The sequence below is a fragment of the Paramormyrops kingsleyae genome, chromosome 3, assembly GCF_048594095.1.
Source record: "Paramormyrops kingsleyae isolate MSU_618 chromosome 3, PKINGS_0.4, whole genome shotgun sequence".
NCBI classification, from domain to species: domain Eukaryota; kingdom Metazoa; phylum Chordata; class Actinopteri; order Osteoglossiformes; family Mormyridae; genus Paramormyrops; species Paramormyrops kingsleyae.
The window spans coordinates 17,931,542-17,956,990 of record NC_132799.1 but is presented as its reverse complement, the minus strand read 5'-3'; the positions used below and the strand labels follow the sequence as shown (position 1 = coordinate 17,956,990).

At 40.6% G+C, this 25,449-nt stretch overlaps 1 protein-coding gene across 2 annotated transcripts in view; it reads right to left on the bottom strand.

Annotated features, from left to right (window-relative positions):
* Window positions 1-25,449, bottom strand: part of wdr27 (WD repeat domain 27) — an 87,432-nt gene that overhangs the window by 4,561 nt on the left and 57,422 nt on the right. For both annotated transcript variants that reach the window (XM_072709758.1, XM_023830256.2), the window contains exon 24: window positions 18,720-18,818. In XM_072709758.1, coding sequence (XP_072565859.1) covers window positions 18,720-18,818 — 99 coding nt within the window. The remainder of the gene's footprint in view (window positions 1-18,719; window positions 18,819-25,449) is intronic.

Here is a 25,449-nt window from a genome sequence, read left to right as displayed (position 1 = left end):
AAGGACCACGAGGGGTCAGAAAACTATAGCAGAACTTTATACTAAAACAAGCTATAAAAACACAAGGGAAACACAACCAGGGAACAGGGCAACACCGAGAGCAGGATCAGGAACATGATCAGGAACATGATCAGGAAACGAGGACCAAAACACATAGCAACATTACACCATGATATTACAATGGCAGACTGAAGCAGAGAATGAGGGATGATACTTAAATACACATATATCCAGGGAAAAACAAGGAACAGGTGTAACTTAATCAATGAACCAATCAAGTGAGACACAGGAGCACCAAGAAACAGGTGGACACAATAATCCTAAGAACATAGAGAACTAAGAGAATTAATAAACACTAAAGACACCACCAGGAAAAACTAGAAACAAGAATACATAAAAATAATCAAAATCAACCTTGGGAAACTATAGAATAAGAATGAAACGAACACGAAATAAACACTAGAGGACAAAAATCCAGAAAACAAAAATGTGCGAGACTGGTCCTAAGCCAGTCTCGAACCCATGATATGGGGGAACAATATCTGAGCCACACACTCAGCCCACTGACCCATGCAGCAGTATGGGGAACAGAGAAACACTAGAGAAGACTAGGAGCTAAGACAGAGAGGGGGGAAAGGCAGAATGGCCTGCAATGCCTGCTGGCCAAACGTGGAAGGGTCACAGAGGGCGGGGTTGGACGGTACAGACCCCGACACAGGTATCTTACTGTACATGCACATTCAGAATGAACAACAATAAATTGTTAAGAACGCCTGTCTCAACAGATGTGGTATCACAAACAAACAAGGGAATAATCTCATTAATGCCATTTTCTCAGTATTCATCTGTTTTTACGTAAAATGTTTCACTTTATTTTCTGAATCATTAACAGGAATCCCATAGTTCATCCCGTAACTATTTTTACAAGCGGCAAAACAATAAATCTGCATACAAAAAAATCTCCACAAGGCTTTTGCTTGACTTATGTAAGCTGAATTATTGCAGGACATACCAGATGAATGGAATCAAAGAGAGATGCACAAATCAATACCACTGCTGGTGAAAAAAGAGAGAAAAAACGAAGACATTTCAGTATGACTTAATGCCCCGATGAACAGGTCCTGACTGGACAGGCTGATGCCACCCAGTCTACATGATGACTGGTTTGCTTAAGCTAATGGTTTCAGGTGTTTCATTTTCAAACACTCATCAAACTTTCCCAGACTACAAAAAAACTCACCTGGCACAAATAGTCAAACACATTAAAGGCATTAGTGAGATAATGAGGCCATTAGGTTTCAAGGTAGTTTTGAATATATGTACGGTTGGAATTCAAAGATGGCGGCCATGTCCCCTAAGCCGTGGACAGGACACATTCCTCCCTGAGCCAGGAGAAAAGAAGGGCAGCAGAGAAGGAAGGAAAAGAGGATGGAGCGGGGTATAGGAGGTGGATGGACGGGGCCCATGTGACCTGTCACTCAGCTCTTTCTCACTCACGCCTATCACATATGTGCTGTGGATTTAATCTGAGTGTGAGAGCAGACAGCAGTGTGAACTTGGTACTGTGACTGTCCCTAAAATGCAGCCATCCCGGTTCTCCGACATTACGGCCAAGGCTTCTCATAGTCTAAAAGTGTTATCTGTACATTTCAGGCTACACCGTGTTTATGAAAACGGATATAAATCACACGTCTACTTTTGGTAACACTTTATAATAATGCTCAGCTACACTAAATTTGCAAATGATTAGTTAGCCCTTAAATACATGCTTATAAATGTCTTGTGAATTTGTAAAGAATTTGTTCATCATTAGCTACAGGCTTATAAATGTCTTATTGAAGTTTTGTAAAAAAATTAGTTAATGTTTAACAAAACGCTTATATATGTGGTATAAATGAACATTATTATAAAGTGTTACCCTACTTGCTTCGTAAATAATTATAGTATTTCATTCTAATTACTTCTAATACAGAATGAGGTTTTAGGTTCAGCTCTGTATTAGAGTTTTAATATACTGTATCTCAGTCACAGAGCTGTAGGAAATTTTCCTAAATATTAATTTTTATCTCCTTACTCAAAAAAGATGCAATGTTACCCAAGAAACAAGGCAAGAACTTTACACTATATTTTTTAGCTATATCAACAGTTTGGTCAATCCAGCGATTCCCCTTTGAAGGCTATGGTGTGGGAACTGCAACACATTCAGAGCTTTAACAATGTATACTGGCAGAGCAAAACAATGTCCGTTCAGACATTTGTGCATGTTGTTAGGGTCTCTGTGTCTTTCAAGAGAACTTCTCTGCCCCAGTATTGATTACTGAGTGTACATGCTTATAGTAAGCTATCTCTCAGTCCATACGAGCGGCTGCGTATGGAAATCTGCTAAGCTCCGACTTCTGCAGAAACCATCTTGAGAAACCACTGAGTAGGAGGGCAGAGGTCTCAGAATGCCATTCATACCAGGCTTCCAGAGCTGCATAGGCTTCAGGGAGCCCCGTCAGCGAGCCGTCCACTGGGAACAGACCGAGCAAGCTATGTGGAGGAGAGCACCACATTAATTAACATATCATGTGTCAAAAACGAGGCTCTCCATCAAGGGAGCATGCCTTTATCTTACTGGGGCAGTGGAAATGCTATTCATATGTACACTGATTAATGTACTGTATCACATTAACAAGAGGACACTTCATAAATGGCTAAGATAACTGTACTGTACACCAGACCTGTATTTCTGGGGTACAAAAGTCAGCAAAGACTCAATCAACATTATAGCCATATAATAGCTTTGAGCTAAACACTGACCGCTCCTGCCATGAGGTCCTCTTTGCCTGTTTTGTGTTATTACTGGAGGTCATCCTATTGCTCAGCGTCCCCAGCTCCCCTGTGCCCTGCCATCTGACAGAAAGCCATCCCGCCCAATGGGCACCTTTCATTTAAAGTCTCCCACACACCTGGACCACCCACACCTCAGGTTTATGCCAAATTCTGGGTTGGCCTGTGGACTTTTGTCTTTTTTCTTCAGCCCTGAGTCCGAATCCACTGTCTTCCCAATCCCAGATGAACCACAGACATGTGGGAAGGTGGGGGGCTCAGGAAACCCAGAATTTGCCTGTCAGAGGACAGCCTGCAGGACTGAGGCTTGCCCTGTAATACGCCCAGTGGGACGCCTGTTTTACTATTTTTCTAGAAAGGTCTCAGATGTATCATTTTAGCATGGAGCATAGCTGAAGATAGGAGATTCAGCTGGACAGATGATTAATTCCCTGTTTTGTTGCTCTGAATGGAGTGACATCGCAGTCACTCAAAAATGCGTCAGGTGCTAACTCCTACAAATCAATACGTAAAAGTACTTAAAGAATGGCAACCTGGTGCGAGATGTTCCTTCTCTGAACTTCACTATAGCTGTTCAAAAAATGTCAGGGCGGCGATTTAAATCCTCAGAAGAGGTTAGACTCTCGATTTGAGCAAAATCGCAGCTGTGCAAACGTGATTCATTTACCAATAGCGAGGAAATCTCCCTGATACCACTAAACCATTGTGCTTTGTTGAATCCACATAAGTACTACTACAAGTTCAGAAACAGAAAACAAAGATTATTATTATAGCACAGAATCAGTAGGTCTGCTGCTATTTGTCTATATAGTGTGATTCTGAATAATGTCTAAAGCAAGTTATTATGTATATAATGAAGTTCCTCCACATACATTCTCTGGTCCCAAAACAAGAGTTCATTTAAAAGATAGCAGTCTTAAAATGCCCTGAAGATTGCACTAAGAGTTCCAACGAAAGGAACTGCTCTTGCGCATTGCAGGTGAACTGGCCTTAGTGTATAATTGTGTGCATGCATGCTCTGACCCAGTGACCAGCTCCCCTGTACTAGTCTGTCTGGTGGCTCCTATTCCATGCACTGGAATACTGGAATACTGGAATTGCCCTGAAATCGCACAGGAGAGGACGCAGTTGGGGAGAGGGGTAGATATTTCCTAGTTGGGCACACTGGAATGGTCAGCCGCACGGTCGGCTATTTTGACAGTTAACTACTGCAAGATCAAACTGCAGTATTGGTTATAATCTTTCATTCCATACATCCATTACATCCACCTTCCAACTGCAGGCTTGTGGGACATGTTAAATTTAATTAATTAATTAATTAATTAATTAATAATTATACAAGATGGAAAGGCTACAGAATACTCTGTGGAGCACTTGTCATTTGTGGTAGTAGACATTCACAAGGGAGACTTCATAAAATTGTACTGTGGTATGCTACAATAAAATCAGCACAACAGTTTTACAACAGCGCAAGGTATAATGACGAAATGTGGAGATTATTTCCCCGTCATAAACCACAGGATGCTATAGGTCAGGATTCCCCAGTTCCGGTCCTGGATGGCCAGAATTCCATGCAGTTTGAGATTTCCCAGTTTAAACACAGATATGTTTGAGCAGGGATATCTCCAAACTGTGTTGGATTCTGACCATATGGGGTCCATAGTTTGGGAAACCTAGTCTATCTATAGATAGAAGGAGTTAACTTTGGAAAAGTCTGTCATATATTGGAAAATGTCATAATACATATTGGCCATACTAAAATGAAAGCGCTAACCCAACAAGTGGAGTAAATCCAGTTTTCTGTATTTAAATAATTGAACCACTTTTCAATAAGTTTTTCCTGTTTTCTACATAGGCCAAAATACCCAGGTACATGAAAAACAGAAATAAAATAACACTACACATCCATGTATGGTGGAGGACTATACAACTATATTCCAACAGATTATTCTGGTCACGGTCACACAGGTCCTAGTCCGCAGCACAGAGCACATGACTGTGGTGTATACAGACTGGGGTACAGACTGCTTTTAATGATCTTAATCTTCTAAATGAATTTAAGGATAAGGGATTAAATAACAGCCAATACTGCCCTCCACATGGCCGCATGCAAGTAAAACAAAACAAAGATTCCAGAAGTTTCTACTATGGGGACATCCTTGGATCAGGACCCAGCATAATCTGTAAAACTCGTGTATTGAGACGTCAACAGCCCAGTTCAAGAGAGTCAAAGAGGAAACACAGATATTCCGGCGGAACACCAGGTCAACGGCAATTATGCTCAGTAAGAGACGTTTTGCAGGAAAGCAAACAGCAGGCTGATTAGTTCATTATGAGAAACAAACCACAGACACCAATGGATTCATCTATTAAAGGCAGATTTAGGGGTTTATAAATAAATGCTATCTTAGCTCAACTGAACAGTGTGGTAATTTTCTGTTCAGTTTAGGAAGCACGTTGTATCTACAGCTTTTTTAATGATGGAAAAAAGACAGTTCACTTTTCTGGGATCCATTTCAGATATAGACCACATTTCCACATTGTTCAAGTCCCCTGAGACTTCTCCAAGACTTATCATTCTGTTATTTTCCGAAAACCGTCATTTTGATCAGATATGCTCAGTTACGATAGGAGAATTTATCTAAAATGTTGGTGAATTATTTCTTAACAAAGAAAGATACCGGACCTAAAAGAGACATTTATGTGATAGCAGTTGAGTCACAATGACACTCTTCTGCTGGACTGCACCCATGCCATTATTGAGTCATAAGATAAACATAAAGAGAGAGCAGAACTCAGACTACAACTGCATACTAATTCACAGAGAACTCACTGTTTATTGTGCAGTGGAGTCAGAGGAGATTTGCCAGAATGTACTGGGACAAAGACGCTGGTCCAGTTTTCAAAGAAAAAGCACACGGCTGTGGTCCCCTAAACATTACTCAAGGGTGATACAGAATAAAGAACTAAGTATCTCACTGCTAAATAAAAATGATGGAGGCTTCCTCACAACAGGCAAGTTTCCTCTTCTGGATATCTCATGTGACATAGTGATTAATGTCAGGTGATACTCGGATTCCAGAGCAACGATGTCTGCTAACCTTGAACGTCCTATGACCCGATTACTGAACTGACCTACATGATGGTCAGTCTTTCAGATCATTTAAACATTTAGCTAAATTTTAGAAACACAAATATGAATATTGGCTTGGAACTCTGCTTTGACCCAACACTGCCAAATCCTTGCTGCCTGTTCTGTTCTGCCAGGGGACTGCATACAGTGCCAAATTAAAGTTGCTTCCACAAATCACAGTCTTTCATTGACATAGATGTGTACAGGTCCTAATTTCTAATCTTGCAAGTTGACCATTTTGTCTCTGTCCTCACCAGTTAAAAAAGAACATTAATATTAGAAATATTGAAAAGAATTTTGTTTCTTATATGCATACTAGTTCCTCAAGACTATTGTCAGAGTATATTTCTCTTAATACTATAGAGTAACTCAATCCAGCTCCTCTCTTCTGTGTCCCTGTCCCCTCTCAGACAAAAGTTCTCTTTGATCTGGTACTCTATGGAGTGTGGGGGGGGGGGGGGCTGAAAGTGAGTCCACAAATTGGGCATGGCATGGAACAACCTGGGAAGGGTGCATTAGGCTGAGAGCCATTCCCAGGACGTTCCACACCACTTTGTAAGACTTGGATCCGAGCCGCAGTCTGTCCACATCGCTGCTGTTCAGCAGAGGCAGCAGCTCGAGCAGAGAAACTTGCACGCAAACATCAACGTCGTTTTATGCGATCTGTTACCATCACCTGGGTCATTTTTTAATCATTACGGACGGCGTGTAGGCCCGGTGTGAGGTACGGTACGGATTTGGGGGGGTGGCTGCGGAAGGTTCTTCCTGTCCTGTTGGTCAAGCTCAGCTTCCTACACATGAGGAAACCCAGGCCGATTCAGAACAGGTCATAAATCACATGGGCTTTATGGGGTGAAGGATCATTTTTAAGGCTACCCGAACGTAAGCTTTAAAAAAAAAAGACTGCCACAGAACCTTTATTTCCTTTATGGACTTTTTGAATCTGGTTTAAACTCCAAGTCAGGCTCGCATCTCTGCCAGCTGTTTACAAAGTACACTTTGACATCTGAGTACCATCCCCATAGCTTCAGAACTATAGTGTAACCGTAACTGCGGCAGACAATAATAATAATAATAATAGTGACCACCTCCACAGCCGCAAACCTCATCCTGGATAAGCTGCTGGAAGATGGATGGATAAATGGATGGATAAATGAATGGATGGATGACTGATTTTTTCATTCCTAAAGCTGGGTAGGCCACCAAAGCAATGGCTGTCATCCTTACAGGAGATCATTACTCTATGCCTCTCCTGGGACTTCAAAAAGCAATCTACATGTGATTTCATCACAGTGAAGTCTATGATGTGTTGCTACTGTTTGGGGATAATACAACAAAACAGACAACGATCTGACAATCTGAATGCCCAGTGTAAAGGTGCAACTGTCTAATTTTTTTTTGGCTTTTATCATGACGGTGGTGAGCAAAGTGTAGTGTACTTTCTAAATAATACATTTCAGACTGTTGCAGGCAGCCATGATTCCTAATAGAATGTTTATTAATGACACGAGTTGAGAAAAGTGAAAACAGGGGAGAGAAGCGGATGCCAGGTGAGTCTCATCTCTATCCCTCCTGTCCGAGGGGGAGGACACTTTGTGCAAAAGCGCTGAGGGTGAGAGGAGCACGGGCCCAGCTGCTTCCAGGAGACGCCGCCAATTAGCACGCAAGCTGGTCGCCAAGACAATGATGAACCCTCCCAATCAAATTTGGTGACTCAGCAGACAGGAAGTTGCCTGGATCATATTTCTGTTTTATTTGAAAAGTTCTTGTTTAACTGCAAAGGAAGTCATATTTAAAGTTCAGTAAAATAATAACAGTTATTAAATGCTTTATAATGAGGGAGGGTTGGCTTCACCTACAGCATACAGTAAAACCACAGTCTGATGTTTGCGTCAACGTGTCAGAACCCTCTAATCTGTCATCATGCTAGTTCTATAGAGCACTTAACAGAGTTGAACAAAGAGAATGAAAATGTTTAAGGCTGAGTTGATGGATTTATTAAGACACACGATGCTGGTCTTCTTCTAGTGTTAAGTGTTCTTAAATCATGATTTGATATGCCCTTCACCCTCCTTCAGTTTCTTGAATTCCTCAAACAACAGACTTTATAAATATTTAACTACAATAGTAGGGTTAAGTCAGGAATGGGGCTCTACACAAAGAAACATCAGCTTTGAACTTGTATATGTTGGAAGGTTTGCTACGTGGAGTAAAACTCATGTATCATTTACCATTGTAACTCTTACCATAACCTGTCCTTGTATTGTTAAAGCCATCAGCTACACAGATAAAAATGAGCGACTTTTTAAACTTGTAGTTGTTTCCTCTGTCAGCACCAGACCTTTTTTTTCAGTTAAGTGCAATGAAATTTAATGTAATATCTTCAGCTTATGGAAGAACTGACCGAGAAAAGGATTAATTCTTAGGTTGTCTGTCATTGCTGTAAGGAGAGCCAGGAACGTACATGCTCTTTGAAGGAAACATCCTGAAACGGATGGCTATATGTGTGAAACCTGATGGTGGGCGGGTGAGCAGAACATCCACAGAATCCCAGGTGGGAATCTTGTCACGTATCTGGAACGCGACAGAAAGCAACACCCAGAGGTGGGAACAGTTTTTAGGATGAGTGCAGGCCGCCGTCCAGTCAGATCCTACCATCCCGGTTGGGTGTGCCACTCCCCAAGGGCCCTACGGACCGCTCTGGCTCCTGGCGGAACACGGCAGCGGGATGAAGAACCGACCCAGCTCGGAGATTGATGCCTCCCCGGGACAGAGTTATTCCTTGAAAGTTCGGAACAGCAAAACCCCAGTCCAGTGAGAGAGATTATCCTGTAGAGTTTTGTTTTCCATCTCACCGTTTCAATAAAGTCTGTTTTACGTAACGGGAGCTTGCTGTGGTTTTGACTCTCGGGATTTTTGCGACAAATATTTTCACTTTAGTTAGAAAACAGCAGCCATTTGATAAAGACACAGCTGTTTCTTCAATCTTATGGAAGAAATTGATCTTAACTAATCAACATATCCAGAAGCAAATGTCCATTAAAGGGGAAAAATATGTCTTGTTTCATGAACCTAATAAATCAGAATATAATGTTTTGTTTGTTTAACAAAAAATACTGTGCAGCATGTGAACATTTAAGATTCCAGAGTTCCATAAATTGCAAATGCCGACTAAGGGTTCACCTGTCTGTTTTTATCATCCAATCAGCTTTCTCAGCTTCCATCCTGAGCACTCATCTCCTCTGAAGTGCTATTTCTACAAGATGGAAGGAAATTTAAGTGCAAAATTGCAGGCCTGGTCTCTGATTATTAATTTTTTTATCACCTCCCTGTTAGTGCTGGTGCAAAGATCCTGCCCGCAGATGAGAATCGTCACATTGCTAAACGAGTTATTTTGCTAGCATGACAGAAACATAACGGTTTACTTGTCACTGCCCTCCTGTTTTTACTGGCATTTAAAGACGCACTCTGTGTGAATGTAAAAAGCAGATCTTTCGGGTAAATGTCAGCGCTGATTTAATACAGTGGGTAATGGAAGCCTACTCGCTGGCTTCCTCCAGCGTCCGTGTCTAACCTCTAGTCTGATGGAGCACGAGATTAAAATCCACAGTGAATGGAGCAATCGGAAGGGCTGTACTGAGTTTCCATTCCCATCCAGTGGGACGTGAACTCCATGGATCGGGACTGAGGAAAACAGCTCAGGGAAATGCAAGTTTCTCAGACTGTGTCCAATTTAATCTTTCATTACAGTTTAAATAATTATCCTGTATGCAGAAGTTGAGACCAAAAACAACTTTCTTTAATTAGCAGTTCTCACAGAGGTATTATGATCTATCCAAGGCATGAGAAAATAGGTTACAGGGTGTTTTCTGAATGTGTCACAAGATATGGTGCTTCAGCCCATCTACAGTGGGGAAAATAAGTATTTGATACACTGCCAATTTTTCAAGTTTTCCCACTAACAAAGAATGGAGAGATCTGTCATTTTCATCGTAGGTACACCTCAACTGTGAGACAGAATCAAAAAAATAAAAAATAAAAATCCAGAAAATCACATTCTATGATTTTTAAATAATTAATTTGCATTTTATTGCATGAAATAAGTATTTGATACAATAGAAAAATATAACTTAATATTTGGTATGGAAACCTTTGTTTACAATTACAGAGGTCAGACGTCTCCTGTAGTTCTTGACCAGCTTTGCACACACAGCAGCAGGGATTTTGGCCCACTCCTCCACACAGATCTCCTCCAGATCTTTCAGGTTTCGGGGCTGTCGCTGGGCAACACAGAATTTCAGCTCCTTCCATTCCTATTGGGTTCAGGTCTGGAGACAGGCTAGGCCACTCCAGGACCTTGAAATGCTTCTTATGGAGCCACTCCTTAGTTGCCCTGGCTGTGTGTTTCAGTGTGATTTTCTGGATTTTTTTTTTAGATTCTGTCTCTCACAGTTGAGGTGTACCTACGATGAAAATGACAGATCTCTCCATTCTTTGTAAGTGGGAAAACTTGAAAAAACGGCTGTGTATCAAATACTTATTTTCCTCCCTGTATAAAAGGATGAACTGCATTTGTCTGTTTCCTAAAGTAAACTGCACAATAAAGTTTACTGACTATATATATACCAAAGGACATCCTGTATGAGTAGAACATCATTCTAACTAATAGAGGAGGTTTGTGGATACTGATGAGTGACATTTGGAATGGCTACGCCGTATTCACACCATCAGTTACGGAACAAAAGGCCGACGACACCAGAGAATAGTGGAGCTGAAGCTGAGCTCTGGGCACCAGCTCAGGTTGATATGGCTTGGCCTGCCTCACAAAGCTCCGGCTACCACACCCCAATAGTTGAGCTGACTTTCTACAAAGCCAAAGTTTTTAATGAAGGATGACAATTCCATATCGTGGCTGCATCCATTTATTTCCTATTCTTAATGTGATAATGATGAGTTTCCTACACAGCACCAAATACTTAAAGGTTCCTAAAAAATTCCCAAAACTAGTGCCCTGGAGAAACAGAGCAATTATATATTTTATTGAATGATATAAACAGACTGTTACAGCAGTCAGAGTTAATACTTATTTATACAGGCAGATATTCACTGAAATTCCCTCACCTTCGATTATAATGTGAAATCTGTTGCACATAAGCCTTATTTCTTGAATCACTAATCTGGTACTTTATTTTAAAATGACAACACACTGGTGTTTTCAGTTGCGTTTGTTTGCTGGTTTGAAGATATTTGTCTGGCCTGCCTTCCAATATCACTAGTTTTACACACCACAGTTTATACGGAAGACAACTATATAAAGAGATGCTGACTGACAAACACTTTCATCATAAATGTACAATACCACCTACACCCTCCTCTGTTCAGGGACTCCGTATTACACGTGACGGACGACATGGGCAGGCAGCCCAAATATTTTATTGGCTCAGTTAATTGAGAATTCCCCAGTTATGATGTTGACAGAATACAACTCATAAAGTAATTCTGAGTTGTATAAAGAGTTTATGTGATCAAGACTTTACATAATTTACAACCAATCTGTGGTGGCAATAGTAAGTTTCTGCTGGGTGATTACTCAGAGGTGGATTAACTTATAGGGGGCCCTAAGATAACATCAGTATGGACACTCGGGTGTTGCTGATTTAACTAACCATTCCATTTTTCCCGAGGCCAGGCAGGGCCCTGATGTTTGCTGCGGCCTTAGGCTAAGGGCGAGGATAGTTTATGCATTAGTCTGCCTCTGTGTTTATTGCAAACCTGATCCAGATTTAAACTGCCTTTTAACTTTCAAAATGAATATGAGCTGAGAAGACCTCATATACTCAACAATGAACAAAGGAAGGTCTCTGGCCCCAGTTCATGTTCTTCCCCAAGCATTTTCAGGAAAGAGCCCTTTCTCAGAATCTTCAGCAGATTGGTGAGTTACTAACACAAAGCCACTTGAGAAATTTAATCCTTCTGTGCAGTGTGACGCTAAATGGTAACAAATGAATTAAGGTGACTGTGTATTTAGTGGAATCTAGTCCATGGGAAAATGATATCATATCTCATCCAGCCATCTGCCTACATCCTACTCAGGTAGATCCTGCAGAAGATGCCAGCCCGCCACAGGGCACACATACACAAACATACACTACAAGCAGTTCATGTTAATGAACCTAACCTGCATGTTATTGCACTGGGGGAGGAAACTGGCATGCCAACCCACACAAACTCCATACAGCCAAGGGTCGATTCTCCCATGTGTGCAAATCAAAAATGCTCGAAGCTGTGCACTTTTTCATTTAAGTGTATTCCACCATCGAGTCTGTGATTTACATGCACTTAGATATTAGATATGCACTTTGGGCAGAGAAAAACTAATATATGGGCATGTCACATGTAAATAACCCTTAAGCACATTCTGCCAATGACTTAAGAACTATTAATCACATTTTTCACGATATGCTCTGGTGAGCTGTATCAAGCCACGTGGTTCTACATGGCCACACACAATATTTCAGTGTTCAGAAAGCTGAACATGTAACAGAACAGAACTTTAAAACATTTTTATACATTTAGAAATAAATGTTAAATCAATAACATATGGATAATTTATATAATAATCATATAACGCAATGGTATATACAAATATTAGGCAGGATTCAAGTCAACATGCCTGGTAGGCAAATCAATTTGACAAAAAGGATTTTATATTAAACCTGTAATATTTTCTATTAAAATGAGTAAAATATAGGTTTAATTAACCAAAGTAGTGTGTTCTCACAATCCCAAGCACAGTCCATGTACTGAGAGTGAGCAGACAGAGAAGAGTGCAAAAATGTAGACAACCACAAATACTCTTTTAAACCAATGTGGAATGTGATTTGGTCTTTTTGTATACTTTGTCTCATACATACACAAGTCCCCAACAGAACTACCTGACCAAGACATTTGTCGAATTGTTAACCATTCTATGCTAGTATAGTTGTCTGGGTTTGCAGTGGCAGTGACTAGCAATATGGTTGGAATAATATGTCACAGCTGTAGCATATAAGCTTGTTTGGGCTATGCCATACTTACCTGATTTCGATGATTGGGGGGAGGGGCTCGGTAAAATTTGCTGAGCAAATTTCCAGGGGGGTTGAAATTCGCCCATGACAGAGTGCATCGCTGATCAGTAGCATACATGGTTTGGGGGGGGTGGGGGGCAATTTTATGTAGTTCAATAACAGACTAACATTATACAGTTTCATTGTCTACAATGTCAGTTTTGCCTCTGGGGTAATTAATCAATTGCAGAATAAAACAACTGACAACACAAAACAACTGAAGAATTGAAGGTACATCTTATTATACTAATTGATTGTGTCTTGTGGGTTTCATGCAATGAAATTGAAAGATTTAAAAAACATTTTATCTCATTTTGTGCTATTTAATCTTCAAACTGCAAAGGCAGTGCCCATTTGGGGCCCACTGAGGGATCATTAAATCAGAGCTAAAAATGATGTCATTTTAATGCACTTAATAAGATAAGGTAATGCCAATTGCTCTGCACAAAATTCAAATACTATTTCATTGTAACATTTTGTTTTTGGTCTAAGGACTGTCATGTCTGTGCGAATGACCAAATATAGGCTTAATGGGCTACAAGCATGCTGAAATAAAACGATTTCTGTGGATTTCAGTTAAATTCTCAATGTAAATAAAAGAGTGAATGTTTCACATTTTGTTCGTTGCCAACATTGATGACACAACTCCCTTTTCTCGACTGATGAATTACTTATACTACTTGAAAGACTGCGCCAGCTTTTTCAGGTTATGCATGACTGCACAGAGAGGAAATACACTATTTCATAGTTAAATTTTCAGACAAAACAAAAATAATCATTGTCGTAACATAAGTGCACATGACTGTTATAAGCTGAATCAAAAAGGCACAAAACCCACAATATTTTAAAGAATACACTGCTGGCATCTGTATTTATCTCTCCTGTCTTTACTGTGGTCATGCAAATGTCCAAGAATTCATAGAGCATATTCGCTTTAGCTGACTTGATGGAGGGAAAATGGTTATTGAAAGCATTTCCCCACATAAACTTGTTGGGTTCACTGAAAATCATGAAGAGAAATAACAGAGTAATTGAAGGTTACTTTTAACAGTGGCACTACAGAAATGGACTGAGGGTACATAGTAACTAAATAATAAATGCCACGTTTAAATCAATGCCTCAACAGTAGGCCTACAAGTGTGTATGTGTCCAAAAAAGGTGAAAGATGAAAGGATGGGAAACATTGAAGATGGACCACTCCTTTTTACATCTACTCTCTAAATGCCAAGTGAAACAGATCTACCGTCTGGATTTCCATCCGTCCCATAGGTGCACTTAAATGGCCAATGAGAGCTCAGTTCTCCTTTGGAGGAATGCAGCTGTTGGACACAGCCAAGCCTGCTCCTCATGTCAGCTGAGAAGCAGAGAAAAACTCCCCAGCATCTGCGCTTCCTCACAAACAATCAGTCACTTTGAAACCTGACAACCCCAAAACCAAAAATTGCATTTTTCACATTAAGTGGAGCATCACAGGATTATATTCCAAAAAGCGGAGAGCATCAAGAAGGAGAAAAACTATTTATTTTTTCCAAGTATCTTGTCCAGCTAATAATTCATTATTTGGTAATCCAGTTTTTAAGAAAACACACAGAATAGCAGACACAAATGCCTTGGAATGGAAATGGAGTCTGTAGCGAAATGACAGCGGATCAGGCGCATGTCCTGTGTGTGGCCTGTGTGAGGTCCATACTGCAGTGGCACTCGAAGTTGGAACAGCTGTTGAAGCCAGCAGACATCACTGATGAGGCAGTCATTAGCATGAAGGGGAATTTCTCTCAGTATTCAGAGCATTGAGGGGAAATGGTCACGTTTGCATACGCCTCTACCCCAGAGGACCTTGGGACTAAGGCCCGAACTACTGCTGGTTAACGACTGGAGTATTATATACTTTCAGAGGGAGTACAGCTAGCTGTCCCTTCCAATAAAGCCAGACTTCTTTGAGCAGCATGGACTTTGTTCAGGAAGCAGAGCTTCCAAAGCCCAGACACCCACAGTGATCTGTTTCTTTGAACAGAAGAAAGTAAGAGAGAGCCATACTACAAAGCTGTTTCTTGTTTACCAGTCACCTAGCGGCTGACAAAGAGCAGAAATTCCACGGAAGTCAGACTGCTCAGATTGGGCTTGTTTTAACATTCTGCTCATCTTGGCCTGAGTAAACAGCATATATTTCAACACGGCTGGGGGAAAAAAGAACTCAGATCTCCAGCAGCCATGGCACAGTTACACAGGAGGTGCCGAAGAAAGGTTAAACCTCAAGGACTGAACTTGGAACTGCAAGAATCCAAGTATCATCGCATTCCATTGGATTCATCTAATATACCCCATCCTTCCTACCTCTCTTACTATTGCGCTTTAAAGAGGATAATGAAGGGCTCCTCTCTTTTACAAGGCAGTTTAATTTCATATCTTTACTCATCATTTTCATTTTCCATTCCACCTCTTATTGAAATTAATCCATCTTTTCATCCCCCTTTCTAAAATCTTTTCCTTTTTTCTTTAGAGCCATCTTTCTTTTTTTAACCTGGTTCCATTGTCATCATCATCATCATCATCATCAAGCTCTAATAAATAAACAATAAATTAAAATTAAAAAGTGATCCAGAAGTCAAACATCTCAGATAGAAAACATGCCTCAATTATTTCTAGCCTTGGTTTCCACAAACACGTTTGAACAGGACAAAGTACAAACCCCTCGCCAAATTTATTTTGAACTCCTTCTCGGCCACTTTTTACAGGGCTTTTCGGCTGATTACTTCTGCAGGCAGGAATATAGCCAATTATCTCTATACTCTCAAACTTCGGAATGTGCGTGATTTATGTCTGTAATGTCTGGCTTTGAATCTCTCCAAAAAATAAGATTAATGTCAGCGGCATAACAATAAATTATATTTGTCATGCTATTCAAAGTTTTAAATAAAATAAAGCAGAATATGGTAATATAAACATATGGAAACAAGCTTCATTTGAGCTAATACTAATACGCTGTGCTTGTTGTGCTTGCCGTACAACACTCTAATGTGCCCTGCTTGTAAGTCCAGCAGCTTCACATTATCTGACTGAAAGTAGAAATAAAATTCAAAATTAAAGACGTTTTTATAAAGGGCATGCTGACTTGTTTCTTATGTTTTATAAAACCCTTTTTTGTAGTAGGCTAGTATCGCAGGGAAATTATCAAAAATGGAGGCAATATTTTAGTAGATATCAATGCTTTGAGGAAAACAAGTGCCGTTAGCAGAAACCACTAGTATCCCGGTGTTTAAGATTCACAATACTTTTTAGGCAGTGTGGCGGGGAGAAAAGGGTTAAATATTGCTCTGCCGTGTTGTTTTTTCAGTCTGGACAGACAGCCTGGAGCAGACAGTCACCTCTGTGAGCTGATGAATTACAGTTGAAAAGGGCCCAGCCACTCCCAAAGCCTGGACTGGCCCCTTCACTCTGTCAGACCCCAGGGATTCTTTGGGAGAAGGAGAGCAGGAGAGCGGGAGAGCAGGAGAGCGGGAGAGCAGGAGAGCGGGAGAGCAGGAGAGCAGCATGGAAGCAAGGCTGAACATCAAGAAGGCGACATCGATGATCAACACCTAGGTCATGACTGTAAGCTCCTCCTCTTCCTAAAACAGTCATGCTATCACATGCCTGGTCAAGGTAGAGACAGTCCTGACTAGGGATACAGAGCATTTCACTTTATATTGTTCTTTGTTCTACTTATAAGGAATTCCCTATCTTTCACATCCAAGAAGCTCTCCTCCAAACCTATAAATATTCAGAGTGCATGAACTTTTATACCTTTGTAAATTTAAAGTTCTCCTGGTCATTGAGTTATGTTGCAGGCAGAACAATTCCTTTTAAAATGAGTTGTGCAATGAATTTGGAGTCACTCAATACATATGTTAGGAATAGAGAGGGAACGACCACTTAATACACACTCTGCCAGATGCGTATTAGTGGGATTTGAAGAGGGGTTAAGCAACTTCTTAGATAATAAAAAAACAAATCTACTTGTTTGCTCATTTTCTTGGCCCGGTATTGCCAGTGAGGGACCCCATCCAGTTAATATAGGTGGAACTGATTTAGACCCGCTCATCTTTTTCATAGAGGTCTAACAGACAGCCTGGGTTACTAATTGGGAACAGAGGCTTGACTCAAGGCTATGCAGCAAAATTAGAGTTTGACAGCGGAACCCGAACAGACTGTCTCCTTCTCGCGTCAGGTCACAGTTACAACCATTTATGACACCCCACGTGAATTTCTTCCCTTTTGCCAGCAATAAGGAACAAGTTATAGGTGATGTCGAATCTCCATATTAAAGGAGCTGTTACTACAAAGTCCTTCGTCGCCTCCTTCTATTATCAGGCAGACAGATCATCACCTTGGTTCCTTGTTTTCTTTTTTACGGTCTTGAAAATGACAGTGCTGTTGCGGTTAAGGGTCTGTATAAATGAACAGTGTGTGAAATAAGATCTAGTGAGGTGCATATCCTTTACTCACTACATGCTAACTATGCACTCACTTTCAAACTCAAACTTACGGACCAAGGACTAAAAACCAGTAACACAACTGAACCAGTGACCCCACAGCATAAGACCATTGTTTACAGATCCTGCCTTATGTAGCAGACCATAAATAAAGGGGATAATATTGACAGAGGACAACAGATAACCCAGATATATCGTCACATAATAAATACAACATGGAAAAGGCTGTTCAGGTTCACCAAATTCTGGACATAATTTTGCTTAGCCCAGCTCTTTGACGTAGACTGGGTGGTTTGGAAATGGAGGTCTTCATAAAGAAGACTTCTGCAGTAGCAGAATCTAGAGGCCCCATAAGCTTCTGCACAGTTTGGGGCAACTGGTTCATGAGGGGAAGTGTGTTTTATAAACTTGTATAACATTAGGGCCATGGTACATCCATTTTAAAATTCAGCTTGGATTGTGGGACCTGTGGAGCCTCAGTTTTTCTGAGAAAAGATTTAACTGGTGAACAAATAAAAAGCCCTGTTGGTTGAAACTTTTGGTTAGGCATGGGGCAGCCATTTTTGTTTGTAACTGGAAGAGATGTAGCATGTATTTAGCAGTAAAAGCTGGATGATGTCAATGCCTGGAGACGGTAGACTGAGGCCCAAACCCAGGGGACCGAGCTGGTTTCTGACGGGCCCCGCAGAGATGAGTGTGCAGTGTGTGTTTATGCCGAAGGGGGGGGATCAGCATGCTTGAGTGATGGGATGGTGACGGGTTCCTGCTGTGGCTTGAAGCGTTATAAATTCAGTTCAAGCACCATCAACCAAAGCAGACCTTGATGCAGCCACACTGGAGCTGGGTCTTACTGGGTTACACCTCACACTGCTCTTGATGGGGGTCCGGAAGCAAACATTTCCCTCCCAGAGAGGGTGTCAGAATACTAGGGCAGCTTGGACACACCACCAGACCAAAAAAAAAAACGTGTTTTAATACTTTCCCTGCTTCAAAAAACTGCTTTGTAATTACAAAAATGAAAAAGCTCATTTAAAGATTTTTCCAGGGGTTCTGAATACCCCCCTTTTTTTGAAGACTGCAAAAATAATCCACTCAGAAGGAACAAGAGACACATTGTGGGATGAGATATGAAGAAGAAGGAGAGCAAGAGAGCAAGCGGAGGGAGAAATGACTGACCTCAGGGGTGCAGGGGCTGAAGGCAACGTTTAGGACCGTGTCTGTGTGCCGTGGAAGCTTCTTAAGGTAGCTGCTGCTCCGGATGTCGTAGAGGTAGGCCTGTAAAAGAGCACCCCCTTAGCAGGCCGGCACAATTACCACACTGTAAAACAGAAGCTGTGAGAGTGAAACACTTAAGGTCAAATCCTATCACTTCATTTGCTGGTGATGTCTTTCTCATCATGATTTGGCTGGCATGTATAGCTTAATTTGAACTATTCTGTTCGTGAGATACTGCCTATAATTTTGGCTTGAAAAATACACACAAAGAAACTTTTTTTACTCATTTTCCACAGCTACATAATTGTCCTGTGGTATCTCACTCTTTCAATGAAGAACTGGTGTCCTATCAATAATATCTGCTGTGTCAGACGAAAGATCACTGCGCAGCAAGTGAAAATGCCCCCCCCCCCCCAAAAAAAAAAAAAAACAAAAAAAAATATTCCAAAGAGGAAAGATAGGGAATTTTCCATGAAATATTCAGAGGAAGGAGAAAGAGTGTGAGACGGAGAAGTGGGCCCATCTGCCTTGAGCACAGATAAAACCAGATGTGAACGTTTGTGTTAACCAGAGGCGAATTGTCAGTGTTCAGCAGATGTTTTCCATCAGGCATCCTGCGAACGAACGGGCCGGCTCTCCAGTAAGACGGCCTTGGCCCATGCTGGAGAGGCACGTGATTACAGGAGCGAGCCTGAAACCCAACGCCTGGCTCATTCGCTGGTGGAGATTGATGGTTCTGCCATGGTACCTTTGTTGTTGGGTTTTGACAATCTGCAAAATCTGCAAACCCTTTAAATAGCTTAAATGAATAATGGCAGACTCATGACGCAGCCTGGTCCATCGTAAAGGGATTAATCAAAAACTTTCGCAATAGGGGCGTCAGAGGTTTTAGACCTGCTAGGCCCTTCATTCCTGCTGCAGAGGTGAAGATGGTGAAGATCTTACTGGTGGTTCACATATTTTTTTTTTTTACAAAACTTGATTTTTTTCCCCGATAAGCAAACATTTTTTATGTGGAAAATAACTACTTTTTCCATGTTATATAAACCAAATTGACTGCAGGGCATTATTCCTACAGGAGGATAACAATACATATCAATTATATAGATGTTATGCATATAGACTTGTGACAATTCTCGATCGCTATTACTCATCAGATGTCTTGTATTGTCCTGTATCGTGGTCCCGAATTCTGGGGTGAGTAGTTTCATTTAAGTTTTATGTTACTATTATAAATTTTGCGATCTGGCCAGATACACTCAGGGATCAAGTGAGACGGGTTATCAAAAGAATCCCAAGGATCATGAAAGGAAACAGTCTTTTATCATTTTGATCACATTTATAACTGGAGAATGTGTGGAGCAGGAACTTAAGAATTATCTGACCTTAAGGATCTTAGTATAAGTATTTGATTTTAATAATAACCAAATAACAAAAAAAGGATTTTATATATTGATGTATACAAAAAAAATTATACACTTCGGAGATTTAAAAAAACCCAGATGAAGGATGCATCTCACAATGATATACTGAAGCAGTTAAAATAGTGAAATTCTTCTAAATGTATTAATAGACACATATTTTGTACATAGAGAAGCTAGGGTCACACCTGAACTACTTTTGGTCCATTTGTGTAACCTGACCCGGCCCTTTTTTCCTGCGATTGTCTGGTGAAATGTTGAGGCGCGTACAAATGCTGCTGGCTTATGAATGTCTCAGGGCAGCCACAAATAACAGCGAAGTAGCTCACTACCGAACGGCCGTCGGCCTCCAAAAAGCCCTGGAACCGGCCTCTCTCCATGGACATCTCCTCAAACCCCCGTACTTTGGAGAGGCCCACCATTAATAATGGCTATCAACATTCATATATTATTCCACTGCCTTAAAAAAAAATCTTCTTTATAATGGGCAGAAAGAGAAGATTGGTCCAAGGAAGGGGGCAATCTTCCTGGACCCTGGATATCTTGCAGGGTAGATTTTAGAAGCACCCTGGAAAAGTAATTAAGACAATCTGCTCTCAACTAAAAGGCTGTCTTCAACTTGAAGGTAAAAGGAAAATATATCTAATTCCTCCAGAAAAATCAACAAGGGGAGAAAAAAGAAGGATTTTTTTTCAGCTCAGTGACCAGTGAAAGAGGCTCTGTGGTGAAAGAAAATTCAAGTAGTAATTATAACAAATTTTATTTCAAGGCGAATAGAGGTGACATAGGCCTGTAATCTTTCTGCTCCAGGTCCACAGCACAAGCCACAAAACAGGTCAACAACATTCCAGGAACCTCATCCAAACTGAAACTTGGGTCTTTGCCTCAGCAACATCCTAAAAAGCTTATAAGGAAAGGAGAGGTTTGAAAGTTGTGCAGTTTTGTGTTCTGGTGAATTCATGGAAGTGCAGAAACCTTTCAGCTGTAACTACTTCTGTGTGAAATGAAAATAAAAATCAGTAACTCCAGAGCCTTAATATAGAGCTTTCATAAACTTTCATATCAGGAGTCATTTTACTTGAGATCTGGTACCTTCAAGCCCTGTGCATTGTTGTAATGAAATGTACCTTCCAAAATAATCAGAACAGCTTTTGTTATATATGACAAGAATGGCATACACAAAGCTTAGACCTTTGGCTTAAACCTTCTAGATATATGATTGGTTCCAAGCCTCCCACAACCTACTGGACCAAGCTAACAGGACATCTCGGAGGCTCTGGATTAAATAACACTAAGTGGAAGTGCATAAAGGCTATAGCAGAAGGAATAAGGAGAACTAGTCAAGGCATATGGCACAGATATTTGGCATGGCCGGCTGACTGGCCAACATTTCAGTTGGTTATACTGCACCGATTCATCATGGCTCACGGAAGAGAAGTTCTGGGTGTCACGGGACATTGGGATGTACAAGCACAGTGACCTGCCAAGGCCAGGCAGGTTTACACATAAAGAGAGCAGGGAAATCCAACAGCTTCAGGTTCTGGGTTTGTCATTACCAGCCCCGCAAGGCCCACAGGTAGTTCTCTGAGCCCCGCTGCCCTACATATCTAAAAATAACCTGTGGTGGACATTTTAGAGAAAGAGGGAAGGTTTTCAGTGCCACCGTGTGCTGAAGGGCCTACATGTCCCATCGCACCGGATTCCTTAGGGTGGGGGGGCACTGGTGAGGTGTCTGGGGTATTTGTGATGTATTACGTTGCTTCATCCCCCTTTTTCTGTTATGTTGATCCCATCCCTGCCAATGCCGCATAACTGCCTTTAAAACCCCTTTCATTCTTAGCCCAGTGCCACTGTCACATGGCTTTGTTCACTATCCTGACCAGAATGTTTTTGCACATTGGTATGTGTTTTTTGCAAGGCTCCCCTTGGCTGTGTGTATGTGTATGTGCATGTGCTCATGTATATATTACATCGTGGGGACAAAAACCTGTTATTTTGACATTGTGGGGACCACCGTTACAGTCCCCACAAGGGAAAATTCAATTTTATAAAAATTTGTGACTGCAATCAAAAAACTAAAAATGCCAAAAGTTTCGTATTTTGTTTGGTTATTTATCATTAAAGTTAGGGCTGGGTAGGGGATAAGGTCATCATGTTGGGATTAGCGATTCCCTACTGGGCTTACTGTATTTATCCCACAGAAACAAATTGAGAGTCCCCACAAATGAATACAAACATGTGTGTATATGTGTATTTTTAGCAAATTATAATGTAAAATATAAAATCAGAACACTTTATACTCAAAAGAGATTGCCCTTAAATTTCACAAAAATAAGGCAAAACTGCACTATGAAATCAAAACAATGGGAGCTGAGAAAGAAGATGGTGGTGAAATAATTGTACTGTATTCTGCTTAATGTAGCTGTCCATCACATATCCATTACTGTATGCATACTATATTACAAGTTAGATACAGGCAGTGGGTCATTATATGGCTGGCAGTGCTGCCCATTCTCCTGCACCTGTTACACTAATACACCCACTAATGTCCTACTATATCCACTTTCAGGTGTCCATAAGATCCTCCTTTGTCTAGAAAACAGCTGAATTCAAGGTATGCATTCGATAGGGTGCTGGAATCTATCCTTCTGGAGTTTTATCCATGATATTTTTGTATTTTTGTACCCCTCAGGACTGCCACTGATTGGATCTCTTGGAACTCCACCACCTCAAAAAATTGGAGGATGAACAAGTTGTTTTATCAGTTTTTGAGGGGATCCATCACGATCAAAATGGAACAAAATGGCCTTTTATTTACATGACAAATGATACGTGCTACCCATGTATTTTATAAAGGTAGGATATCTGAGAAAGTGCTTCAGTCCATCGAGAGGTGCTACCTGTAGTGTTAAAACCAGTAATACCATCTGATAAGGCATTTTAGACCTTCAAGACACGTTACCTAGGTTACATTATTTTTTTTTTATTTAATGATTTTTTTTTATCCGCTTTCAGTCTCTGCCCATAAAAAAATGACAGTAGCATTCTTTGAAAGGGTAGCACCGATTGATAGATGGTAGGACATCTTGACAAGGCAGGACAGATTGTTAGAACACCAGCACCAGCAATATTAGACAAAAAGTATTTTGGTTATCGGTCAAGTTTTCAGATGCAGAATTATGGAGAGGCAAGCAAAAAAAAAAAAAATGCATTTAATGTGATATGTTGGACATAAATAGACATATTGCTGTCTGTACTTTTATAATCTCTCATCCTGGCAGCAGTAAGAGGAGGGATTTTCTACAAGATACATGTAGACATTGCCAAAGTGGAGCACTGGCTGGGACTGGGGCTGTTTTTAGTCACTGAAATACTGTAGCGGGTGCTGTATGGTGATCAAAAGCGCCCAAAACTTACAGTATGTTCTCATATCTTTTTACTCTACTGATAGGTAATACAAATATTAATTGCTTGGAACAGATGGAAAATTAATGAACCTACGCTGCAGGTCTGTGGAGTGCCCAGTGTTAACCACCATGTTAGAAGGGTGTTTTTTGCTCTCCGTGTCTCCAAGCCAGTCATGTGACTGAAAACTATTAATAGAAGTGGAAAAAAGACTCAGAGCTTTTTTTTCTTAGTAAAAATATTTACTGTGTCTGTGGAAAATGATGTACCATACAGAAAGCCCTAACAGCCTTGAGACTTCACACCTGGTCAAGGAAGAGCCCTTTAGTGCTGAGTGGGCAAGTGGTATTCTGATTGTACCCCAGGATGTCACCAGAGACCTTAAACCAACTATATCTTGGCTTTGGAATGTACTGGTATCACTGCATATGAAACATATCATTATTACTGGTATCCACTGTTTTACAAATGTTTACTCTATACCTCTTCGCTTTTACAAAAGACCTACATCAGCACCTGTTTTCGATAACCGATCGATATCTGACGAGGATTTTTGCTTTTATGAAAAAAGGAGAAATGACAAATTAGCATTTAGCATTTGTTTATCAGTGAGCCAATTATTGTTACACAATCACGTGCCACATAGCAATGCTTCGGTCAATGAGGGACCACATATACAATGATTGTCCCATAAGATTATACCGTGAAAGAGCTGAAAAATTCCTACCATCTGGTGATGCTGTAGCCATCGTAATGTTATAGTGCAACGCATTACTCATACGATTGTGGTGATGCTGGTTCACACAAAACTACTGTACTCCCAGTCATATAAAAGTATAATATAAATGTATGTACAGAACATAATACAGTGGTACTGTACCTCAGTTCTCGAACTCATTAGAACTCGAATTTCTTAAAAGTTAAACCAACCAGTTTGAAAAAAAATTACCTAGAACTCGATCTGAATCTCAGAAGTCAAACCGTGAACGCAGACCTAAGATAACTTGTACGCACGGGGAAATGAGTCACGCGGCACGTCTCTCAGTGGAAACAAAGGGTAAAGCTTCAGTCTCAGCCTCGCATTCGCTGTGATAGCATCGTGCATGTTTACACTAGCTGAATACATATATTTAGACAGTAAAAATACATTTAGACAATGATAGACAGTAACAGTAATTATTATTATATAATAAAATAAATTTCAAAATAAAGATTTCTTATTAATTATTTTAATATTAATAATAAACCATTAATACATTTAATAATAATAATATTGTTGTGCCCAGCGGGGACGGAACGGAGACAAAGGCGCAGACGTCAGGGTATCGGGGAATACGGGGTTTAATTACAGGTAAGGCAGGCAAAACACAGACGGACAATACAATGACCGGACTGGGGAAACAAACTGAAACGCGGACTAAATAGGACTAATGACAACAACCAGAAACAGCTGATCATACGGGGATTCCACACTAGGTTAACGAGGGGGTGTGGCACATAGAAGGAGCGGACGATCGGGGCAGGACACATTGTTTGGATACATTTATTTTCTTACTTTAAAAATTACTGTTTTGATAAATGTGCTTAGATGTGTTTAGTACAGTATATGCTCTTCTTGTTTTATCTGGTTCATTTTGTGTTTAAATGCTAAAAAAAAAACATTTCGGTGTAATTTTTTTGGGGCCGGGAACCAATTAATTGGTTTTCCATTACTTCTTATGGGGAAAATGCGATCAGAACTCGAACTTTTTAGGATTCAATCCGGAGTTCTGAACGGATTAAGTTCGAGTTCTGAGGTACCACTGTACTTCATAATGATAAAAAAACAACTATGTTACAGGTTTATATGTTTAATATGCTGTATG